At 33.5% G+C, this 26,848-nt stretch overlaps 1 protein-coding gene across 1 annotated transcript; it reads left to right on the top strand.

Annotated features, from left to right (window-relative positions):
- The first annotated feature begins 8,719 nt into the window (after window positions 1–8,719).
- Window positions 8,720–25,769, top strand: CETN3 (centrin 3). Its single transcript, XM_019734247.3, has 5 exons — window positions 8,720–8,863; window positions 10,863–10,998; window positions 12,512–12,626; window positions 18,359–18,550; window positions 25,366–25,769. Exons 1-5 carry the CDS (start codon window positions 8,847–8,849, stop codon window positions 25,407–25,409), a joined length of 504 nt encoding a protein of 167 aa, XP_019589806.1. The 5' UTR covers window positions 8,720–8,846; the 3' UTR covers window positions 25,410–25,769.
- Window positions 25,770–26,848: the final 1,079 nt, after the last annotated feature.

The raw sequence follows: 26,848 nt of genomic DNA, 5'->3' as shown, positions 1-26,848 counted from the left end.
ATATATTCAACCTGCCTTCTGTTCATGGACATTTAGTATCCGATCTTTTTCTTTTATAAACTATAATGAATAGTTTTGCATATACTGCATACAATTTATGCACAAGTACAAGTAGATCTACAGGATAATTTCTAGCAATTATAAATGCTGGTTTATGGGGTATGTGCATTTTAAATTTTGATACAAATTATCTCCAAGTCTCTTCAAAGAGGCTGATCCAAACAACCTATCCATCAACAATGTTTAAGGAAGCTTTTTGATGCTAAGTTTCCATAGTAAATTTGTTCCAAACTTAGATCTTTGCAAAGCCGGTAGGTGAAGATTTGTATCTCATTGTAGTTTGAACGATTACCTTATTTTTAGAGAAGCTGAGCAATCATGTGTAAAAGCTACTTTTAGGTCTTTTTTATGTGAGCTGTCTTCTCATATATTTTAGGTTCTATTATAATATGGAAACATATTAAATATTATATATAACAATATGTAATGTACAATGTGTTATTTAACATATAATCTTTGATCTTATTTCACGTAGTATTTTATATTCTATTTTACTTGCATGGCTTATTACGTAATTTGGGAATATATATATATATTTCCTCACCCTATCCTATGCAAGCTACTATTGTGATTCTTTGCTTCTTTTGTCTACATTCACAAAGTTTTCCTTTACTTTAATATTCAGATATTGACTAGTGTAAGTCTGAAACCTAATGTTTTTCAGTGTTTCCTTTCTCTTCTAGTTACCAATTCCCACATTGTACTCTTTAGTCAAAATACTTTTTTAATTATAATTTTGTTTTAATTGTCTATTTCCCCCTCCTTCCCTCTTTTTCTCCTCCTCCCCATCCTCTCTCTCTCTCTCTCTCTCTCTCTCTCTCTCTCTCTCTCTCTCTCTCTCTCTCTCTCCATACCTAACCTGTTGCCACAGTAATCACTTCATATAATTTTGGTAGGAAAAAGAAGAAATTTTCAGGAATATTGTGTTTTATTAAACTAAATGAACCAGTATTTCCCTCATGCTTTTGATGTTGTCTGCCTATAGTGTGTAGGTGGTAGCTAAAAATAACCCTATTAATCTTCTCCTCTATATTGTATTCAGCAGCATGTTTAGTGCCTAGTTACTAATGAGAATTCATTTAAATAAAAGTAGAGTCCTTTTGTTTCTATTGTGATAAGAACTCCATTTGGGTTCAAAGACATGCTATGAATCTACAAACATGAATATCTAAATAAAACTTCTTTGGTTTTAAAAAAAACACCATGAAGCCAAATAAAGAGGTTATGAAATTTCTTCTTCTTTAGCTAAAGCTCACAAAAGCTGATTACCAGGCCACTGCTGGATACTAAATATTCTGATTTGAGGAGTAGACCTGAGATTAATAAATCATTTTCAGTTTTATGCAATACTTCATACAGCAACGTTCAATCCATCAAAATGACTCAAAAGGCTAGATGACTTACTTTTTAAGTGGAAAGCAGCCTCTTAGTAAGGATTTATAGGCTCTACTTCATTTTCATTACATGTTTCAGCATATTTTGGTCTTGAGTCTTTTGCTGTTTCTAGTCAATAGCATTGGAGTCTACTGTGTTCACTGCTGGAAGCAGGAAGTGTGGTTAATCCTAGACCTAAACGTCACTAGCTATATATATTCTTAGCTCTGGGTACAAGAGGTCCCTGCTCAGGACCCCAGGCTTTGAAACCCACTCTGGTCCTTCTTCAACTGCGTTCCATATGAGGTGAGGAGTCTCAGAGCCCTAAGGAGATATAACTACGTTAAGTGTAGCAGAATATGCTACCTCAAAATATGCCTCTTTGACATAAAAAATATTTTGAACTGAAAGCAATTACTGTCTGGTAGAGAATGTCACTGCAAAGCCTGTAGGACATGTAACTTAGCAAACTTATTTTAGCATGCCTTTTGTGACTGCCTACATATACTCAGTTTCTCTAATTTTTTTGTAAACCAGCTTTCTCATCTTGCTGGTTTCCTCACTAAAGAGTTAAATAGTCTTAGAGACATATTCATTCCATATTTGTATAGTAGTCATATTTTTAAATTTGAAAATTTTGACAGTAGTGAGGAGTTAAATGTTATTATAAGGAGTTATGTGAACTGGGTGACTGGTGATGTCATTATCCAAATAGAGAATACATAAGAAGTCTTTTAGAAGAAGACAATGATTTTGCTTTGGTATATTATTTTCTATTAAGATGGAAATACATGACAAACTAATGGAAATCCAGGTTTGAACATAAAGTAGAGGGCTAAGGAAAAAATATTGAGAAATTTTGGAATCCTCAACATTTTAGGTGATTGTTAAAATTTAGGAGACGAGATGGCCTAAGGATAGTATGAAAGTATTATGGACATAATTCTAAACAAAACAAAACATTTAGAGAGTGCATGAAAAAAAGCCATCAAAGGAAACTAGGAAGGTGTAGTAAGAAGCAACATTGAGCAATTTTAAGAATTGAGTGGTCAACATGCGGATGTGACCCAGGGGAAAACTAGGATGGGAATTACCAAGAAGTAATTGAACTTAGCAATTAAGAAGTCTTTGGTGACTTAGTAAAAGCACTTCCAGTACAGAGGTCAGGAGTATGTCAGATTTGCTGTGGGTTGGGATAAAATGAGATATGAGGAAATAGATGCTGTAAATATAGATTAATGTTTCAGGAAGTTTGGCTCTAAAACCTAAATCCGATCATAATAATTCATTGCTTAAAATCTGCTGATGGATTTCCACTACACTTTAGATAAAATTCATCCTCTCATCATGGTCTATTAGGCTCTATATGATCAGGACTCTGCTTATCATTCTGACTTCTTGTACCTCTTTACCACTTTTTTTATGCTCCAAACATATTGAATTCTTTCTTTTCCTCGAACATACCAACCTTGTTCCTATCTTAGGACCTTTGCCATTTCCTCTTTTTGATATACTCTCCCTTCAGAGCTTTGCAAGGCTTGTGCAAAATTAATGGAGGCATACTGGTCAGATCTCCCTTTAAGAGAACCAGCTGCGAGAAGCATAGTTAACACCTTCCAGATGCCATACCTTTCAGATCCACACACGCTGAGGCCACACTTACCCTGGGCTGTGCCTAGACAATGCCCGTGTACAGTATGGATGCTAGAGTTCAGCTACTGCTGCCTAATACAGGACTCCTCTACAGGGCTGTGGGGACAGAGCCAGGAGTGCAGTTTCCAGGCTCTCACCCTCATGTGGAAAGGTGCTGGCTCAGGTAGTAAATGGCCATCAACTGTGATTGGATGGCCATCAGCTGTAACCAGTGAGCCACTGGCCACTAATATACCTGCTGTGGCTATGCTAGCAGAAAATGGGGGCTAGCAAGAAGATGGTGGCTGAGCTAGCAAGAGCAGATTACAGTTAGCATGGTGGATTGCAGCTAGTGGCGTTGGTTGGTTGGCAGTGAAGGGAACCGCAGGTTGCAGATCATGTGGATCCTGCTTCCTGTGTCTCCAACCCAGCCGCCAGCGAGACTATAGTGGTATGACTCCCCTATCTATGGCTCCATGGGTGTTCCTTTTTGGCCTCACCAGATCCTGCGTTCTTATGTGGGGAGTGGGAGCTGAGACACCGCCTGACACCCTGCATGACAAGGGCATTTTTTGTTCTGGGGATTGTCCTTGGACTGACTATGATTTTCTCACAACTGCACTGCACTCTGATACTTTTCCTACCCAATCCTTCTTCCTGCTTGTCCTCCTTCCCTGGGTATCAGAACTGTATTATAGTTTGAAGACTCTTGTGCCTTCTGCTTGACACACTTTTATCCTTCAAAGATGTTTCCTAGTCTCTTTCATGACTAATCCTATCTTGTCATCTGGACTTCAGAGGACTTGAACTGACACAGTTGGCAATCACTGACTATCTCAACTCAAAAGTCACTTTCTCATAGACCTTCTCAATTCTATAGTACTCAATCCCTGGTCAACAACTATCTCATTCCCGTCTTACTTTTCTTCGTAGAATTTATCATTGTACCTTTTAAATTTTTAAACATTTTTTTGTATGTCATTTTAAAGTAAATAACAGACATTTTGAACATTCTACCTCTAAACACTTTAGCTTGCATATCTAAAAAGGAGAACATTTTCATAGATGGACAAAATGTTATTAGAATGCCTGACAAAATTAATGATACTTCCTTTATATCATCTAATTCCCTGGGCATACTCAAATTTCCTCAGTTTTCTCCATAATGCATTTTACAGCTGCTTTGTCCAAACAAGTATCCAATCCAGGAACAAGGCATGTTTCCTGGTTGTAATGTCTTTTAACTCCCTTTTAATCTAGGTCAGTCCCCTTTCTCATGCACTGACTTATTGAAGAGAATGGACAGTTGTCCTATAAAATGTGTTACTTTCTAGATTTGTCTGATTGTTTCCTCATGGTGCCTTTTTTTCTGAAAGTGGTTTCTTTATATCCTACATTTTCTATAAGTGGGAAATTACATATTAAGTTTTAATTAAATTTAAACATTCTTGGCTAAAAGATGTAAGAGGTTGATTACTTTATATTGAATTACATCAGCATACATATAATATCTGTAGTTCTCCAACTTGTGATGCTAACTTAGACTATTAGATGAGACTGGTAACACCCTGCAGCAAAATTCCATTTTCCTTTAGGGACCACAAAGTCATCTGTGTGGTGTTACTTTGGAAATATATGAAGATACAGTTCTCCATCACAAATTGATGACCCTACAATTTTTTATGCAATTACCTTACCTCCAATCCCATTCTTTGAATTTGTGTGCTTGTTTACTTTGATTGATGTAGTCTTTGCCATACAGAAATGTTTCATTTTCATTTAGTAGGATCTGTTAATATTTTCTTATTGCATGGACTACCATGACAAAATACCACAGATTGGGTGACTTAAACAACAGGAACTTATTTACAGTTCTGGAAGCTGGAAGTTGAAGATCAAGGTGCCAGCAGAGTTAGTTTCTCTGGAGGCCTCCCTCCTTGGCTTGCAGATGGTTGCCTTCTTGCTATGTCCTCACATGGCCTTTTTACTCTGTGTGTGCACATTCCTTGGTGTTTCTCTTATTTTAAGTACATAGGTTTTGTTGGGTTATGACCTCATGAAACTTAATTACCTCTTTAAAGGTCCTATCTCCAAATACAGTCACATTGGAGGTTCAAAATTCAACATATGAATTTTGGAGAGACACAAATTTGTTAAATTAAGAGAAAATGTGAGAATTTTAATTTCAATTATATTAAATGTACAGATTAATCTAGGATATAATCAACATTTTTACAATACCAAATCTTCCTAACTAGGACATTCTTGGTTAATTTATTAAAAGCTCACTCACGTACTTTAGTATTAGGTTGGTGCAAAATTAATTGTGGTTTAAAAGGTTAATAATAAATGCAAAAACCACAATTACTTTTGCACCAACCTAATAAAATTTTGTGATTTTTCTACCTACTGATCCTACAAATTTCCTGTTAAATTTACATGTAGGAATTTCATATTGCTATTATTTTATGATGTAAATGCTCACTGATTTTGCAAATTTTTCTGATAAACAGCTACTTTATTGAACTCTTTTCCAATAGTTTGATACTTTTGGATTTTTCCAAGTAATCATATCACCCACACATAATTTCATATATCATTTCTTTTTCTTGTTTTATTACATCATCGATTAGAAGTTCAAAGATAGTGTTCATAACTGCTTTAATAGTGCTTGTGACAGAGCTGTTAATCCTGTCTTATCTTTATTTATTGATGATCTGACCACAAATTTTAGCAGAGCACATGGTTTTACAGCTAGAGATTTTTTTCCCCAGTCTCCCTTATAGCAAGGAGGGGTCACTAAATCTCACTAATAAAATATGAGCTGAAGTGATGCATTTTTACTTCTTAGTCATTCCCCTAAAAGGAAATCCTGTTGAAAACACTTTAGTTTAAAAATCAGTTTCCCTAAATTATTTTCTTATGAAACCCATTCTTCATGAAATGGCTGTATCTCACAAAATTCTAGTATTTCATGGATCAAAACTGAGAAACACTAGCATTTTATTAAGTATATTGTTCAATTTAACAAAGTATCTTCTACACCTGGTTTATTAATATACATTTTATTAGGAATAGATGTTGAATATTTTCTAGTGCCTTTTAGGACATTGAGATGATCTCCTTAAACTACAGTTATGATTAATTAATACAGACTTCTATTTTGAATTATCTTTGCATTTTAAAAATACATCCTATTTGGTTATAGTTCCTTTAAGGCAATACCAAATTGATTTTTGCCAACATCTAGACTTTTTTACACATATGTTTACTTACATCAAATATGAGTGAGGCACATACAATGGTGGGCAACATGCCCACATTCTCAACATGGAGCATACATTCAGTAATTTTAAATGCTTTTTAGGATGCTAAGGGTTGTGCTATCTTCAAAAATTAAGCTAAGATGCTTTCTATCATGCTTTGAGTTTAAAGCACAAGAATCAGCTTTTCAAGGATTTTTAAAACTCATCCATTAATCTGACTGGGTTCAATGGATGCCTTTTTACTTTGTGGTACAGAACTTTGGCATCATTCTTTCAGTCTTATCTATAGTTATTGACCTAATTTAGTTTTCTGGTCTTTTTTTTTTTTTAGTCCTTATCTTTGTTTTCCTTGAAAAGTGACTTTCATTTTGATATTAATATTTATTGGCAATATTTCAATAATTTTAAAACCGCTTTCAAACTACCAACCTTATTAATGGCAGTATTCCCTTTATTGTTACACTTCCATAAATGTCAGTTTTATTGGTATTGCCAACAACCATGTTATTATGAGAATACCCTACAAATTTATTAACAATTATCTTTTTAAAATTTGTGTTCTAATTCTTTTGTTGTTATCTTTAGTAATTTCTTCTCATTTGAAGTAGTTGATTTTGTTCTTCACTTCTAACTACTTCAAATAAATACCTGGTTTATTTTCAATTTTTCTTACTTAATAATTTTCTTCTACAGCTTGGTCTATGCCTTACAATTTTACTATATAGTTTTTTCATTGTCATTAACTGCTAGTGTGTAGAGATGGTCTGTGACTAAGATGTTTCAATTCAGGATATTCAAACTTTATGATGATGTGAAAAGTGATGTGCATTCAGTAGAAACCATACTTCAAATTTTGACCTTTTCCAGGGTAGCTATAAGCAGTATGATACTGTCAGGAGGCTGGGCACTGGCAGAAAGACGCAGCTCCCAGTCAGACAGGGAATCACGAGGGTAAACAACCAGTACTCTACAGTGAACTTCATTGTCAGTGTTTTTTTTTGGATATCATGTTCTGAGCACAGTTAACGTACAGCAGACTAAGCTATGATGTTCGTACATGTATTAAATGCATTTTCAACTTACTGATACTTTCAATTTACCATGGGTTTACCCGGATGTAACCCCATCAAAAGTTGAGAATCACCTGTAATTGCAATTTTACTTTCCTTATAAACTCAAAGGTGATTTATAAAGGTACTTTAAAATGTAAAGTTTTCTTTTCTTTTTTTTTTTTTTGGTGGGGAGGGAGGGAAATGCTTTAGTTATTTTTAGCTTTATTCGATCATTCTATCTTTACTTGTTCCAATTTAGCTCATCTTCCTAGGCCTAATATATATGTAATCTTCAAGAAGTCTTTCTTCTATCCTGCCTGTTCTCTCCCTTCTCTAAATCTTTATATATATATCACTTTATATGCACACCATGTTTATATATCTTCCCCTCCACCCCGCTAGATCTTCACCCTCAGGCTATTTATTCCTTTGAGATTTGTAACTTAGTTCGGCACTTTGTGAGTTTTCACAGCAAGACTCCACTCAAATGAGCAAGTATTTATTGAGCACCTACGTATGCACCATTTTTAGGCACTGGGAAGAGGATTAAATGAACGATATAATCCTGGACTTCAAGAAATTCAGCAGGAGAGATGAACAACTAAACATATTAAATACCAAGTGAACTTCGAGAGACTTGGTTTGGGAGGGGAGATAACGTGTACAAGCAGCTTACAGCACTGGAAATAAAGGACAAAAGCAAACAAATCCGTCCAAAGGAGGAAGGGGGGGAAAAGGGTGTTTAGATACAGCCTCACCGTAAACAGGTTAATAATCCAACACAGTGATTATTCAAATATATATAACCCGTAGAACCTGCCTCAGAATCACTAGGACAGAATCACTAGGAAAAAAAAAAAGCTGATTCACAACGATTGGCATCAGAATGGGGGAAAGGGGCATTTAAATTTGCGTTTCAAACAAACTTCTGTACTTAGGCTTCCAAGTTTTTGGAATACAGAGGAACTAAATTTCGCAGACCTCTTCCCAGAGGACAGCCTGCGGCGTGTCTCTTCTCTTCCCACCCTTCCCTTCCCTCGTAGCCGTCCGTCTTGTCTCCGGACAATCGCCCACAGCCCAAGGCCTCCTCCCGCGAGGTGAGGGCCACCGCCCCACCCGTGGAACCACCACGCAGGGACTCAAACCCTCGCACCGCAAAGGATTCGGGGAAAACGCAACGGGCCAATCCAAAGCGCGAAAGAAGCAGCTGGAGAGGCCCGCGGAGAGGTTTATTTGATTGACGCGAAATGTGCCCAATGAAAGCAGAGGACTAGTGATGCCTCCGCCTCAATGGGCACGGCATTAGCCATTTCAACCAATCCGGCTCAGAGTGTCTACCTTGTGGGAGGTCCTCAAGGCCGCTGAGGTCGTTGGTGTGTGTTGAACAGCTTGTGGAAGTCGTGCTTCTTTGGGTAGGAGGTTAAAGTCATTCTTGAGAGGAACGTCTCTGTCCGAAGAGAAAATGAGTTTAGCTCTGAGGTCGGTAATGAGGAGGCGGGAATGCTCTCCACAGCCCGCAGCGGGCCCCAGGGCGGGTGTGTGTGGAACGGAGACAGTTTGGGGCCGAGGCGAGGAAGGGGTTGCAATTTGGGACGAGGGAAAGGAGCCTCGGCCAACCTTCCTGGGCCGGACCCCCTCAGCCTCCGAGCCCAGGTGTGCCGCAGGTGATGAGTCCAGTGCGTTTCTGCCGACGTAGTCATACCTATTAGCGCCTTGGCTTTTGGACCGCCTGAGAGATACCAGCTGTTTTAGTTCCAAGGAGGCAGGGAAATATCGCGAGGTTTTTCACGTTGTTTCTGCGAGAAATCAGGCCCTGGAGCATCTCTTCCTTCAGTTCCTCCTTGGGGTATGGCCCCCACCTCAGCTGCACTGCTCCTGACATGTATATTTTGGAAATAACACAAAACTCCTTCATGCTCTTCTCTTGGTGCCCTGATTTACGGTTATTTGGAGACCCCAATTACCTACGTTTCTTGAGTTTCTTTACCTCTCATTCAGTTCCACCCTGTAATCCTCTGTTGGTTGCCCGCTCTCCTAGCCTCAGCTACTGGGTTGCCAAAAAATGTATACACGTGACTTGTATTCATCTTTAGTTATTGGTATATATTGAGTATTACAATTTTAATATAGTTCTGTCCTTTCTTAAAATGTGTATACCTTTTTTGGCCCCCTCTGGAGATGTTTTACCTTAAAAATAACTATGTAGTTACACCACTCTTAAAAAGGTGTTGTGTTCTGCTAAGGGATAATGGAGGTACATCTTTGGATGGGGTCAGTTGTCTGTCGATTGTGGACTTGGCCACTTTGAATCATGGGAAGAAAATTACTCCTGTAATGTTCAAGCTGGTGTGAAGTCTGGGCTCTTGTGAAAGAGCTTCAGCTTTATCCTACCTCTTCTAGTCATCTCTTGCCTTTGTTTTTCTTTTTATAGATTTCAGAGAATACCTTCAAATGCGAATAGATCACGTATTCTAATAAAATCAACTGGGTTTTACATTTTAAAGTTTTATAGAATTTTCTGTTTTAAAACTTATACAAGTTTTGCAGCCCCATTTGAAAACTTAGAACACTTAGGTGGATTGGCATCTCTTAAGGGAGACATTTCTGGCTTTTAAATTTCCTTTTAAAAGTTTTTTCCAGAGTTTATGAGAAATTAAATCTACATTTACATGTTAAGTGAGACTTGACCATTGACTCTTCATATTATTATATAGAATTAGCACAAATTTTATGTAACTTTTGGCGTTTAATAGTAGTGATATCTTTAGACTCAATATTTTGACTTATTTGTTAATGTCGGTGGAAGAAATTATAAAGTGCCAAACTGTTAGAAATGAGTAATCTAAAAACATTTCTAACCTACAATGCCAAAATACTTTGTAAGTTAATTGATAAATTACACTTTTTTTATAGTAATTTTGATAACAATTATAAGCACTATCAAAAGTAAACCAAATATATCGTGATTGTCAATTATAAATTTTACTTTCTTTTTTAAAAAACACTTATGTTGCAGAATGATTTGAATAATAAGTATGTCTTTTATAATAAATTTGTTTTTTTGTTGGGGTTTCTGACATAAAGGAATGTTTCTTATTCACAGTTCTTGCTTCGTCCACAGTAACATTTGTGAGAATAAATACAAAGCTAGGAGGAAGGAAAGTTAGGTCCTCATTTTTTATTTTTTAATAAGCTATAGCACTATTAAAATTTTTTTTAAATAAGTTTGGGGAAGTGCAAGTTTATAGCAGCTCAAACTATGCAATGATCAAGGCTTTGACTCATGTAAGGATACTTTATCTGTCTCCAAAGACGTCTTTTAAGAAATTTAGAAAATTATTCACTGGTTAAATTTTTTGGTTGCATTTTTGAAATCTTAATCATTTACAGGCATTGGGAGAATAGGATTTAAATGGACTAAATAAAGTGGACTAAGTAGGATTTAAGTGGACTAAACTTTATTCTTTTCATGTCATAGAAATGAACTTGTAGTAGACAAAACAAAGAGGAAAAAAAGAAGAGAACTCTCCGAAGAACAGAAACAAGAAATCAAAGATGCTTTTGAACTATTTGACACCGACAAAGATGAAGCAATAGATTATCATGAATTAAAGGTAGTATACTTTAAAATGTGTTATTTTTTTTTTGTTAAAATGCTTTGCATTTTTGACGGTTAAAAATACATTTCTAAATAAGTATTTTAACCAAACTGTTTTGGAAATTTGAAACCCTTTTAAACATTTAGTTAAGTACTATAATAAAATTGAATTGTACTCTAACAAATTCTAAAATAATCTCCTTTTCATGGTAAAATGAATAGCATTTTAAATGTGAAAAATGTAATCCTATGGAGGGGCTTACGTTTTTATTTGCATAATTAAATTTTTTCAAACTACAGGATATAAGCCATTTTTACTGTATTCTTCTTCCCACTTTTTTTTTGAGACGTTCTTTTTTCCAGTTGGGGGAGTGTTATTTATCTTTTAATGTGAACATTTTCGTAACAGTCTCAACCTACCTTCTCTGGTGCAAACAACATACATGATGTGTGATGTTGAGCCAATGGTAAATGGGGGAAAATGTCTCCTTTAAGGCTTAGAATTACTTACAAAGATAACAGGGGAAATTAATGTTTGGGTAGTATGGATCTGACACTCAGCACAATGAGAAACCTTTTATGCTCTTTAGCTCTTTTTCCAGCTTTTTAAAGTTTTTCTTTTATAATGTCTCTTTCATTTGTTGCCACTGTTATTATCTTGGTTTGGGATCTTATTTCATACCTGGAGCTTCCTAAATGGTTTCTCCATTTCTAGTTCATCTTGTGCACTACCATTAGATTTATCTTTCTAAAATCCTTTCACCATTTTCTTCATTGCTTCTAAACCTTTAGTGGCTCCTCATTGTACACTGCATAAAATTCAGATTCCTTCGATTTTTCTTGAATGTTCTCCATACTTACTACCACCTACTTTTCTCATGTAGGTGGTTCCACTTGAGCTCTTCTCATTTAGATAAGGTAAACTGCTCTGTTCACTACCCTCAAGCTTATTTTTTATTTTGGTGTCTGTTTTAATACCAGTCATCCTTTTCTAAATACTCTTCTATTCCACTTTATCCATACATCAAGGAAAAACTCGAATGTCTCCAAGTAAGACGTCTTTAACCAGTAACATGTCTCTCCTTCCAACAAGATCTCTTCTTTCTCTAAACTCAGGGTCATGTACTACTTGATAACTAACCATGTAGGGTCTGATGATAATTCTTTAATGTTTTTTTTAAACTCCTCTAGTGTATAACTTTTTAATATTCTGTGCCTTTTTTTCATTTTGGTTGTTAACCTCTGAGAACAAATAACCTGTTAGATCTGTGCACTAAGTCAGTACATTGTATGGTATAGTCTATAAATACTCGTTGATTGGTTTGTCTTAAAATGGGACATGTAAATTTAAAAAAATTCTATTTAATTTCAGTAGTGAAGAAAAACTATCTCTTTGCTATTTTAGGGACATAAAACATGCAAAAATAATGTGTTGTCATCTCTTAAGTGGTAAAAATTTATTTAAGAATTTGAAATCACTTTTTTTGAAAGAATGCTTTATGATTTGCTTTTCCCTTTTAATCCAAAAGGTGGCAATGAGAGCCTTGGGGTTTGATGTAAAAAAAGCTGATGTACTGAAGATTCTTAAAGATTATGACAGAGAAGCCACAGGGAAAATCACCTTTGAAGATTTTAATGAAGTTGGTGTGTATTTTAATAGTTTTTGTGAATAGCAGTTGTTAGGAAATTATCTGGTTAATATTAGTATTTTTAAGTTCTCTGGGTTATGGAATTTTGTTACTGAACATTATTATATGTGGAACTCACTGGGTTATTTTGGGGTGCTCTGTTGAGTTTCAAAGAAAAAAGCTTTGCTGTGGGATTTATCATTTTGTATTGTTTTGTTTTGAAGACTCTAACCACAGATCTGTTGTGTCGTTTTTTATGGAAAGATGCCTTTCTAAGTAATGTCTGTTTACACAATGTGACAAAACTAAAGGCTGATCAAAAAATTATTTTCTCACAGTAATACAGAAAATTTGCTGTCCTTTTGTTTGGAAAATATTTCCTAAGACCATTCTGGCATGTGATTTTTGTTTGCAGCATGGGAGAAGAGGAAACCTGTAGCAGTTGGTATCCTTGGCTATAGATAAAGTGCATGCCTTCAGTTTGTCAAAGCTTATGAGGGGCTGCATACTGTCGATGATCTTGATCTCAATGAATAAAGTCATTTGGTTAAAGTTACCAGTGGGGGAGGATTATAGTAAAGGAAATAGTTGGCAGACTGGAAGCAGGAGAAAACATTTTAGAATAATCAACTGAAGATAATGTGTCATGGGCTTAATATGGTTAAACGTTTGTATTGTTGATTTCAGTGAATTATTTATAGCATCTATCTATCTATCTACCTACCTACCTACCGGCTTCTTTAGAAAAGAGGGTTCTAGAAGGCAAGGACTTTGCTATTATTATATTACCTAGAATTTTATACATAGAATGTACACATATTCAGGTTTATTATTATTAAATTAATTTTCTACACCAATGATACCACTTTATATGTGTCATAATTTAAGCATATCATATAGTTAATTTTAGATGTTTTTAATTTTAGATATTTTTAAAATTCAATTATGCTCACATACAAATGCTTTCTTTTAAATATTCAGCAAGAAGCCATTTCAGAATAAAAAAGAAATGGCAACTAGTACATACGGGAAAAATAGATTCATATCATTATACAATTGTTTTGTTTTTTTACCTGAAAACTCAAACCTAAAGTAAGGAAGAAGGCAGATAAAGGATAAATCTAAAAAAGAGAAAGCACGGTACAGAAAATCCCCAACTTATGAACTAACAAATGACTGTTTAGAGAGGCAGCTTATCCCTTTGGGGAACATATTTCTTTTTTTCCTCTATAGTTTGTAGAATTGTTTACTTGAGAAGGAGAGAGCCATCTCTATTCCTTTAATGTTGAAGCTCTCCTGAAGTTTATGATCTTAGTGTAAGTTTCAACTTAGATTGTTTATTTATAGGAAAGGTGTTAAGATATAGTGGAAGTTATACTTGGGAAAGAGCTATAATTTAGGTACATTTGGTACAGTGTAGCAGTTTAGTATGGAAATTTTGGAACCAGATTGCCTGGGTTCAGATCTTGATTTTGCTACTTACTAGCTATGCAATTTGGCCATTTTACTTCTCTGTGCCTCATTTTCAATTATAAAATGGGGATAGTTGTATTATCTCATTGGGTTCTTATGAGGAATAAATAAGTTAATAATATGTAAAGTCTTTAAGAGAAAGCCTAACATATAGTAAGTGCTATTAGTATTTGTTATTATTACTTTAAAAAATAGTTTTTATTTCGTTTGTTTCAATGGGTGGAAATAATCGTATGCATCACTGGAACATAAGTGTTCCTCTCCATGTATTTATGGAGGTCTGATTACCTTTTTTCATAGTTGTGATTCATAATTTTAGTAAACATATTTCATCTTAAGTGAATACAATGTTTAAGTTGTGATTTTTGTTACCAGTTGAAGCCAGAGTCCCATGCTATCGCCACCTTTTCCTGATCCTCCATCTTTTCTGTGTTACTAATAGAGCAGATACACTGGATTCCTTCTAGAATAAAAGACCGTGGCTAAACTTCAGCCCTGACCTTCAAAGATCAACCTTTTGTACTTTAGCTATCCTAAGGCTACCTATCTAGGATACCAGCTGTCAAATACAAAGTTATTACTGTCTGGGAATCAAACAGTCAAGAACTATGTATTCACCCCATTTTTGGATTATTTTTGAATTATGTTTTAGACTTTGGGACAGGTAACTCTAAATCATAACATTTGAGTCTTAGTTTTATGTACCATCTTTTACTATCTAATGATACCGTTCCAAAGTATTTTTGGATGAATTCTGACACTTAACCAGGTTCTTTCCAATGCTAGGAAAAGGTATTAAAATACATTTGATGTAAGTTTAGAATCTAGACAGCCTGAGGCTAGTGAGTAACAAGTGTTTTAGGAGTTGCTGCTTTAAAGTAAGATAAAGGTAAGTCAGATATGTATACTCCCATCTATTTTTGGCACATACTACTTATTATTTCATTGCCTATATAGAATAGAATATTGTATTACTGGTTTTGTTTTGCTCATTTAACATTTGCTGAATTTTTTGGCATTTGGTACCATGCTGGGGTGAGGGAGGGATTAATTAAAAGTTATTAAGAGGCACTTCTTTCAAGGAGCTTACAATTTAAATGTAGGAGACCACAAGGTATGGTGCTGTGTGGTAGATTGTCATTTTGACCAGGGCAGAAGTTGGCAAACTACAGCCCTTGGGCCAAATTCAGCTGCTGCCTTTATACTGCCACATCCATTCTTTTATGCTGGTTTTGTGCCACCATGGCAGAGTGAGTACTCAGACAGACCTTATCCCCTCCCTCGCACCCCGCCACCCCAAGCCTAAAATATTTACTACCTGGCCTTTAACAGGAAAGATTTGTCACTTTCTGGTCTAGAGCAATTGAAGTTTTGCAGAGGGCATTTTTAAATTTAGGCCTTTTGGAATGTGAGTAGGATATCATCCCAAGGAGAAGATTGTGGGTCTCAGAGAAAGGCATTCTGGGTAGAGAAAACAACAGAGAGTGGTACCAGAAGTATAGCATGTCTGGGAAAGTTCAGGTAGTCCCCTGCTCTAGAGGATAGGGAATGACTGAAAGGAAAGGTAGCATTAGAACAGATAGGTAAAGTCTTAACTATCATGTAACGTTTCAACTTAAGGCATCAGAGGATCATTATCAGTTTTTAAAGAAGAATAGATGACATGTTTTAGAAAGATGTTGAGAGTATTAAAGATGGCTTGGAGGGAAGAGAGACTGCAGGCAGAGAATAATAGATGTTTTATGCTGAAGGTGATGAGAATGAAAAGGGATACATTTAAAAATAAAAAAGGTAGCATCCTCAGAACTCTAGGATCTGATCACTGATTAGATTTATGGGATTAAAAGTGTTCAGACTTTTCAAATATGGGAAAATATCTGTTAATGGTGCTCTTATCTTTTTGGGGGTGTGGCATTGACAGTTATCTTGGTGATAATGGGAGGAGTTTGGGCTCCAAAACACTGAGTTTAATGTAACTGGTAGGTTTGGATAGAAACTTCCAGAAGGCAGTAAGAAATATAGTTGAGGGGGGCAAGGGGCAGGTCTATGAGGGTAAAAGGGATCAAATATGTGGTGATGGAAGGACAACTGACTCTGGGTGGTGAACATACAGTGTGATATATAGGTGATGTAATACAGAATTGTCACCTGAAATCTGTGTAGCTTTGCTAACAATTGTCACCCCAATAAACTTAAAAAGATAGTTGAAGCTATATTTGTAGCATTACCTTTAATGGTTTTTGATAAACTTTTAATGTGATAAATATTTTTAAATTTGCTGTATTAAGTGAGTTTTATAAAGTGTAAGGTCTATTTTGAGGAAGAACATTTCTGATAGTATAATTAAATCATTTGAAAATAAATGGAGTTACATGGACAGAAATTTGTGAAATATTGAACCCACCTTAACTGCCTATGTGTCAGTTGACTTAGTTTCATCGGAAAAAAAATGTATTTCTTAGAATGAAATTCTACTTTGTAGGACAGGAATAGAATATGAAGGCATGGAGGAGAGTCAACATAAAGTTTAATGTTCTGGCTGCCCAGAATGATAGGTGTTTATAGTTCCCAAGGAAAGTTGCATTCTAAGGCAAATTATTGATAAGAGATTATATAGACACATAAGTCTGAAGTAGCTAACACAATTAAAGCACCAGTGGGATAAGAATTTATACATCTTGGATCCCCATCTGTTCCCCAGATCACCCTGTTGCTTCTTTAAGTACATTAATACTTTCAGCAAGCTGCTTTTTTTTGTTCACCTGTCATGTAAATTATTTAATTGGTGAAGAAAATTTCTTAACACTTTTTTTTTCCCCTTGTCCTGCTTTTTTGTTGGGACTAAATTCAAAATAAATTGAGTATGAGCCATAGAGTTAAGTGTGGTATTTTATTTTGGTGTTGTGGCTGTATATATGCCAACTCCTTTTTGACTGAATATTTATGAGCTTTGATGATTTGCATACTTGTAGTACTATATTTCAATTAGTTACTTGGCAGAATCTTTGGATAAAATTAATGGATAAAAGAAAACTATCAAATATATTTGTAGATGATTTAACATTAGCTTCAGTAGGTGCTATTCTAAAGCTCATTCAACCAAATATGATGAAAGAGCAGCAAAACAACAATAATTTATTGGGGATTTGAATTGTATTTTTCTTTTTGGATGCATTAAACATCCCAGTACTTTCCATCTACAAGTATTTGCAAGTTTTTAATAATTCTGTAAACCTCAATAGGATTGGATTATTTTTAATGGCACAGTGAAAGTCATAAATAACTTTTGTTGTAGTGATAGACTAGCATGTAGAATTACTTCAGAGATAGTAAATATTTTTAGAATTTTATCTAGTAACTTAAAAAATTTCATACCACCGATTTGTACTTCAGTTTTTGTTATTGTAGCTATTGATTAAACACTGGTAATATAGAGACTATTGAGTTTACTATATTCTTATATAGTATTACATTTAGTATATTAAAACATTGATACTTTCAGCTATTAAGGTCTGAAATTACTCAGTTAATTTTAGTTAGTAGTCTGAAGTTGCTATCTTGCTGAACAAGAGGGATGTGACTTTAGAGAAATTTCCTTTCCAAACCTTTTTTTTCCCCTCCTAGCTGTCTTACTGCAGTCAGATTCAATTCTTTTAATAACCACTTTTCATATTTTGAAAAACCAAAAGATTCTTCTAAGCATGAAGATATGACTGGAATTTTCATTCACTGTTTGAGATTGTGTCTGTATCAATGATAGCAGTGCATTTTATTAAGTTGTCAGGGGTTTTTTCTTTGTTTTCAAGTTGGATTAAATTTGAGAAACAATTAGTGTTACTATTAACTTTCGCCAGAAAACAGCTTTATCTAGTTAATTTTAATTGTTTTGTTGGTATAATATCTCTACAACTAGGTTACAAACTCCTAGACTTACGTGCTTGATGTCGGTGGAGCCTAGTACAATTCTTAATAATAGCAGACCTTAAAAAACTATGATATAAATATAGTCCTTTTTATTTTGTCTGATATTTTGTGTGATATAATTTTACTTACTCTAATAATAGGATGAATTGTTGATATAAAATTTAAATTTTTAAATATGGATTTTGTTTCTCTAATTTCAGGTTTATCTCTGCGTGTTTGGGCTCTGATTTGGCATTTTATTGTCAAACTAAGATTCACAGCTTTACTTCTCATCTAATACTTAGTTGATTTCACAAATGAATGCCTTTGTGATTATAAAGGTTTGTTTTTTATTTTATTTTTTAACACTAGTGACAGACTGGATATTGGAAAGAGATCCACGTGAAGAAATATTGAAGGCATTTAAACTATTTGATGATGATGATTCAGGTAAAATAAGCTTGAGGAATTTGCGACGTGTTGCCAGAGAATTGGGTGAAAACATGAGTGATGAAGAACTTCGGGCGATGATAGAAGAATTTGATAAAGATGGTGATGGAGAAAGTAAGTTTTGGGTAAAACTTATTCCAAGTGTTCCTAATATACACATATAGTAAATTTTTCTAAAACCAAATGATTTTCAAGACCCTTTGTAGACTATCTCTATTTAGTGTAATTGTTGTTAATCCTATAATGGGTTTTTTGCATAAATATTGTGTATATTTGATTTAGAATGAAGCAGACCTTTAAAACCAAGTATACAGATTGTAATACCATGTTTCCCCGAAAATAAGACTTAGCAGGACAATCAGCTCTAATGCGTCTTAAAATTAATATAAGACCGGGTCTTATTTTACTATAATATAAAACCCGGTCTTATATTAATTTTTGCTCCAGAGCTGATTGTCCGGGTAGGTCTTATTTTCGGGGAAACATGGTATGAGGTTCCACACTTCAAGAAGGTATTTGCTTTGTGGATGAAACACCACCAAAATTTCAGCCACTTAGTAAAATTTCAGCCTTTAATGCCTTCTTCCTCAACCTACATGCACCTCTAACTTGTTACTAAGTTTTATTGATTCTATCCTTCAAATGTTTTGAATCTGTTTTATATCTTTGTTTACTGCTGCTGTCCTAGTTCAGGCCCTAATTTCTTTGTAGGAATGTTGTTACAGCCTCATTCGTTATTTTCTTGGATGCCTGCTGGGTTCAATGTTGTATGTGCTGATTCGTGCTACGCCATGAAAAAGACAGATGTGGTCCCTGCCCTCACTGATTTTGCCGTCTATTGTAGCCTCCTAATGTCCCTCTATACCTATAAGCCTCTACTCTTCTTTATTTAGTCTATTGATAGTATTCTTAAAGTATGGGTTTGATGATGTCATTTCCCTGTTCAAACACTTGGAATGATTCCTCACTGCCTATGGAGTTCAAAGCCTTCTATGATCTGTCTTACCTTAAGTTCTGGTTTTATTTTCCACTGTAGTCTTCCACTTAACCTTCACCTCCCACATGTGCACACATTGACAAAATAGACTCTATCATGAAAACACTTTTTTATTCTGTGCCTTTTATCATGCCATTCCTTCATCCTAGAATACTCTTAATTGCTAATTTCTGTCTGCTGAAATGTTACTTGTTCTCTCAAGTACATTTTAAACTCCATCTTTATCTCAAAAGCCTGCCCCAGTGGTCTGTTTATGAATTTTAAGACTTCCATTGAGGGCCCATAGCATTTAGAGGAATCAACTATTTTGACACTTGTATACACTGCCTTATGTTAGTTATATACATGTGTATATCTCTAAGTATGTTGTAAGCCTCTTAAGAGTACTATGGAATCACAGTGTGAAAGGCCTGAGACTTTGGAATCATACAGACCTGGATTTGAATTGGATCTCTACCATTTGCTTAGTTTGCTCTACCATTTGCTCTACCATTTGCTTGTACAAAATATGTAATTTTGTGCAAGTTATCAACGTTTTCTGAGTCTGTTTTCCCATTTATAAAAATGAGAATGGTAATACCTTACACAATTGTTGTATTAAATGAAGACAGTTGAAGGTGCCTAGCCTTACATATAAGCTTGTTTTCCTTTTTTTTCTTCTTTACTCAACTTTTTATTGCTCTGCATTTTCTTGAACATAATGAGTGCTCTAATGTTTGTTGACTTAAAGTCCTGAGCAGGAGTGTGTGTACAGTAGGTACATGTTTATATAGTACCATCTATACATACATACATACATACATACATACATACATATATACATACATAGTATATACATAGCCAGATAGTACCTTGGAAATATTGACATGCTTTAATAAGGAAGTAAGATAGTAGCAACTAGCTCTCAGTTCAGGTTTGTAGATTGTCTTTTACAATTGTGCATTATTGTGTTTTCTCATATTTATGTGAATATTAGTTGAGCATTATAAAACTTTGCTGTTCTTTAATACTAGTTTTTTTGAAGGGTATTGATATAGCTATTTACATTTTAAAACAAACATGATTAAAACTTGAGGAAATTCAAATGATTTCTTAAGCTGTCGGTCTAATATTTGGACTCATAATCCACTGCCTTAATATTAAAAAAAAAAAAAATGTGTCTTCCCTACCTATTATGACCCTAAATTAGCTTTAAAGGACCTGAGTTCTGTAAAGGTACTATCTTCAGTGACATAGAGAATCTTGGTATGCTTATTTCATAAATTTTAATAATGGCTACTATATGTGTCAAAAGATTAGATTTATACATTTTTTTCCTGTACTAGGCATATACAGTTAGATTTCGGTTATTATTGTAGCTTCATTTGACTGTAGAAGAAAATATCAATTAGGAAGCTGCCTTTTAAATTCAAAATCATGTGAAACTTTGCTTAGAGATGTATTCATTTCTTCATCCCTTGTTAGCTTGGTCTGTCTGCTGCTTTTGAATCTCATAGTTCACATCTGTGCTTCATTGCTTGAAGATTTATTTTAGTGCATGCTCAAAACATTTCTTCAGTCCTCTCTGCTTATATTACTCCATTTTAAGTAACTGTACAACTTTTGCTTGAGTATCCTACTGTCATTTATTCAAATAACTTAATAGGCAAATAACATTTTTTTCTTTTTTTCCAAGTGATTGATTACAAATAAAATACAGCTGACGCGTAATCTTTTATTATTAAGATTTGTGTCTTTTCTTGGGGAGGAGGGTGGTCTTATATTAAAGTAGTCTTAGTCTAATCTAGTAGGTTCCAATCTGGGATGTGGTTATCTAGGGGTGAGGGGCCTTCTCAGGTATTATTGCATGGGGTCTGGGAATTAATATATGTGTTATATATTGTCTGTAGACCATATGAATAATAGTATTGCACATGCATACGTGTACTGCTATGTTTCATTTACCATGTTTCCCCGAAAAAAAGACCTAGCCGTTCTTATCAGCTCTAATATATTATATATTATTATATTATATTATATTACATTATATTATACCTGGTATTATAGCATATCATATATTATTATAGTATAGACCCGGTCTTATAGTAAAATATAGCAAAAATTAATATAAGACCCGGTCTTATTTTACTATAAGACCGGGTCTTATATTAATTTTTGCTCCAAAAAATGCATTAGAGCTGGCTAGGTCTTATTTTCAGGGAAACACAGTACATCTGTAAACACTATTGTGAATGATAAGTATACTTACTTTGTAGAATATGATTCATAGTAGCTATTTGACATTATCTGTTTTTCAAACAAGACATACTAAGTATAGTTGTTATGGTGGCAAGTTCAGAAAATTGTTGCGAGGCATATTTATATGCAGAAAGAGTGAGAACTACAACTCTAACCCATTTGGTCTGGCTTTGGGATACTGCCTTAACTTACGTGGGTCTCTGCACCTATATGAAAATCTGCCCATTTTTGAAAAAGGAAGTTAAATATTTTATAATAACTTGTTAATCCAATCACTTGGATTCTTTTGGCTGCAAACTTTTGTTTAGATATTACCTACTTTCTTTGTATATGTTAAACGATCATAATACTTTGCTGCCTTTTTTTGTGGACTTTAGTAATTCTTTTGCCTTTATGAATTTTTCACACTATTCAGTATTTTAGATCAATGAAATTGTTTTTATTGTGTATATTAGAATGATAAATATGGTGAATGAGGAGTTAAAGGAAAAGATATAACATGAAATATAAATAGAGCTGTGGTAATGATATAGAAAGAATCCCTTCTTCACCATTCCTCCAACATATATAAAGTAAAACAGTAAGTCATTTTGGAAAAATGGAAGCAACATTTATAATAACCTGTCTAATACATGGCAGAGCTAGAACTCAAACTCACATCTCCATAATGACAACATCTTTTTGACTAACGCAACATTGCCTCTTATGCTGTAAAGTTAAATATTAATTAGGTATCTATGTTTATGGAGTTTTAAAAATTGCATACTATTATAGGAGGCAATGGATTAGTAAAATATTCAATTTGCACTTAAAATGCTAAAATTTGTTTTTTTCCCCTCAAGAGCCAGATGGTCTCAGACTAATGTACTTAATTTATTTAATTTCTTGAAATTTCTTTATTTTAATGACATGTAATATGATTCACCCTACTAAATGATTGATTTATGAAAATTTTGTTAATAAGGCAGTGTAGAAGAAAATGAAGTGTCATATTGTTTGATTCAGTAAATATTTTATCAAATCCCTATTTTAAGGTAGGTATTGTGCTGGGTTTATTAGCTGCAGGTACCTTGCTATCTCAAAGGTTATAAAACCAAATGTACAAAGGCATCATGGAATCTCTTAAATGTCTGAAAGGCTCACTGGTAATAAAAGAGCTAGTTTAATTTCCTTAGCCACTTTCTTTTCTTCAGCTTTCCACTTTTTTGTTTTTAAGTATTCTGTTTGTATGTATGAAGTTATGGAATAGATTAAAATACTTTTGAAATGCTATAATACTTTAAGGTATTTATACATAAATAATATAAAAATTAAATGTTTTGTGGTTTTAGAACTATGAAGATTAATTTGAAATTTGAGTATTGAAATTTTACATTTGAGAGGAAAAGTGTTCTAGATCTTTAAGTAACAAAAGTACTTTTTGAATATTTTGATCATGGCTATTATACTTTTAAAATGATTTATAAACAAATAATTCTAAGGCTGCTTTCATTATGTTGTTTTTCTTAAAAACATACTCTTATTTCCTGTTTTGGTCTAGATTCTTTAATCTTCAGGGATTGTTAAATGAAGATACACAACAATGAAATTGTTTAAAATTTTTATATATTTTAATTTATTTTAACTGGAGGAAGAGAGGGTCATAGCTTTCATAAACTATTGAATAGGTTAATTTAATAGGTTAAAGATCACTACAAGAATTTGTAAGGTTATTGAAAGTATTTTGAGTATTATAGATTTTGTATTCTCTTCTATGTCTGTTGTGATGACTTGTAGATTTTTAATATTGGATGCATAGATTCATGGTTCTTGATCAGCTTCCAGACAGCTCATTCTTCTTAACTCCATATAACTTATTTTTGAAGTTTTCCAACTGTTTTTGATGGTGTTCTCCTACCATAGCTTGCTTTCCACCTCCTGTGAAACAAAATCTTATATTTTTATTTTAGAGCCCAAGTCAAGATTTTTTACCTAAAATTTTCTCATCAGTAATAATTCTTTTCCATTATGGTGGATTTTTTAAAGCACTGTTATATAGTTTTATTTTAATAATCATGCATTGTGTTATACAGCAATTTTCCTTTGTTTCAGGTATAAAATGTGACTAATGTGATTATTGAAATGGTTTTCTATGTGTACTTTTTTAATTCCCGAAGTGTATATTTTATCTCCTCAACATTTTCAATTGGTTAATTTTTTGTAACCAATTAAGAAGGTTTTCATTATGAACCTTTTTAATCGTAGAAGAAAAAATGTTAGACTAGTACAGAGAATACCTTAAAACCTCTACCTAGATTCAGAATTAATAATTTACTGTATTTGTTTTATCTACAGTGTGTATATATTTTTCTGAATCATTTGAAAAATATATCATTCACTTGAGCCTCCCTAATATTTTAGCCTGTATCTACTAAGAATAAAGATATCTTTCCTAACTATGATATCATTATAATTCCTAAGAAAATTAACAATTTTATAATGTCACTTAATATCTTCCTTACTTCAATTTCAAGATATTTTGGAATAGGAACCCTGGTGTTTGTTTTGATATAGTACACAACTCCTAGTATGTGTTGACATCACGAGCACTTAAAACTGTTTGATTCAATGGAGTGTTTTCATATATTACCATCCTACAGTGTTTAAAACTTAGAAGCAACTTAAAAGATTATCTCTGTAGTTCTAAGTATTTTCAGATGAAGAAATTAAGATGCAGAACTGTTCTTTGTCAGAGCTACGGTTGGAATCCAGGTCTCTTTTTTTCTCATTGTAGTGTCCTTGTTATCATTCTCAAAATTACCATTCATAACTTGTACCTTGTTAAAGTACATATTAAATCTTGGGACTTATGAACGCACCTGTTTTAGAAGAGGAAGCATTCTTTTTTGAATATTTTTATTAATCATGCATATGTGTTTATATTGGTTCTTAAAATTTATATTTAATAAGATCACATTGCCTAGTATCACCTGTTACTGCTAGGTTGCTTTCTTAAACATCATGCTTATAAACTGGAGGTTCTTAATTAATTTTATTTATAATTTTGGTATACTAACAATTAGTGTTTATCAGTGAGTATTTCATGCATTTATATCTATGTTTTGAAGTTGCTTTTGTAATTTTGTATTACCTTTGTAATTAAGATTAAATTTCTATCTTTTAAAATTACGATTTCTCTGGATACTTTGGAGACATGGTTACCTGGTTTCAGTTAGGTTTTCTTTAAAATAGGCTTTCAAATATATGAACGTTTAAAAAACAAAAATTAGACTTTCTTTACTAATTCTTATACATTTTCATCCTTTAGAACTCCAATTTACATGCATGATATATTTATGCTTATTTACGAAGAGACGGTTTGCTAAATGAACTCATAGAATCAAGATTGTAAAGAGGGTTTAACCATTTAAGAAATTAAAAATTTCAAGCTTTTTATTTTACAAACGTGTACAAATAATTACGATTATAATGGGCTTTTTTGTAACATGTTTTTCCTAGTTACTACTATAGAATACAAATTTATATTTCTTATATTTTTTATGTTTTTGCATTCATGAAGTTCTATTTAAGCAAAAGCGATGTCTTGGTTTATTAAGAATTTGTATAATATAAAATTTAAAGATACTTAGTGTAAAATAGTATTGTTCTCTGAAAAAATTTGTATTTCTGACTTACATTTTCTTTCTTACCACAGTAAATCAAGAGGAGTTCATTGCTATTATGACTGGTGACATTTAAAGAATTACAAGGATAAACACTAAGAATGTTGCAGTTAATCATCTTATATTCTATTTTTGTGCTTGGAGGCATGTAAAAAAACTCCCAACTTAGTTTTCTTTTTTCCAAAAGGACCAAAAATATGCATCTTGTGTATTCATATTTTACTACTGTTAAGTTTCTTTGTATGAACAGTATTGTTAGTAGTCTAATAGTTTATAGCTTTGTATTTATAATATAGCTTTTATATATATAAAGTTTAAAAAATTGAATTGTAGTACACATTCTTTGAAAGTTTTTTTATTCAGTTTTAGTAGTCACTTTTGTTTCAGTGCACATGTTTTCCAAACGTTCATTAATAAAATGTTTATTTTAATAGTATTTTAAAGTTTTGTAAATTTGCTGTTTTATTTTGATTCCAAATACCGATTAACCCTCAACAGTATCTTTCTTAAATCTTTTCTCTTTGCATTACTGGTTTTAGAAACAAAATTGAAATACAAATAGCAATAGAATAGCACATTTTTCTTTTACAAGTTTGACATTTTATGTTTCATACAAGATAATCACTCAATGTAAGCATAATTCCTTTTTTAAGAGTCACGTCTGTCAGTTTGGAGGGAAAAAGTATTGCACATATAGATCCACTTATCCTGGTGTATTATGTTCTATAACACTTGGTGTCTTAACGTTAAGTTATGACAGTTAAATATGGATATTTCCTTCTTAAACTAATTGAATACAGTTTGAATCATCTAACTTCTTGACAAAGTGAAAGATTTAAATTTTGGAATTTTGATCTGTTAAGATAATTATCATTCAATTAAACGTCACAGTGATGAAAATAGAAAACTGTAAGCCACAGAAATCATTTAAGGCTATGTTTTACCTGTGTAAAGGAACATTCTGTAATTCACCAGGAAACAGTAGAGACAGACTTTGCAGGTATTGGTGGGCTTTTTTGCCTTGTAAAAGTGTGTTAGGGGGAAACAGGTGGTTATGGGGAATAGGTCATAGGGAAATGGTGTTTATACTGATCTTTGACTCATAATCCGGTTCCTGGTAGTATGGGCTCTTCCGGGAATACAGTTGAGTTGTCTGTTTTAGTGATCTTTCCTTAGATTTCTTGTTTTAAGTCTGAAGTACAGTAATAATATGAGGCATTTTAAGTGTTGTGAGCCTCCTAGAATATTACCTCAAGAGTTATCCACTAGAAATAACAAAAAATCAGTAGGGAATAACATAACTGGTGACATTTCAGAGACTTACCTAGAAAGCGAGTTAATTGTTCATCATATTAAAATTTAATTTTTAATATGAAATCAATGTTTACAGTAGTAACAATATCCAAGGCAACAAATAGACTTAGAAATTTTAAAAGTTTTATCAGACTTACTGATGAATTGCCTTCTAGGTCTTGGTCACAAAATATGTTGATTTCTAGGAAACTGAAGAAAAAA

Source organism: Rhinolophus sinicus, chromosome 3, assembly GCF_057876585.1.
Source record: "Rhinolophus sinicus isolate RSI-liver-muscle chromosome 3, RSI-T2T, whole genome shotgun sequence".
Lineage (NCBI taxonomy): Eukaryota > Metazoa > Chordata > Mammalia > Chiroptera > Rhinolophidae > Rhinolophus > Rhinolophus sinicus.
The sequence above is the reverse complement of the archived record's forward strand: the minus strand, read 5'-3'. Positions and strand labels throughout refer to the sequence as shown.

Coding starts and splice junctions, on each gene's coding strand:
- CETN3 (XM_019734247.3), top strand. Junction 10,999..12,511: donor TAGATTATCATGAATTAAAG/GTAGTATACTTT, acceptor TTAATCCAAAAG/GTGGCAATGAGAGCCTTGGG. Junction 18,551..25,365: donor TAAAGATGGTGATGGAGAAA/GTAAGTTTTGGG, acceptor TTCTTACCACAG/TAAATCAAGAGGAGTTCATT.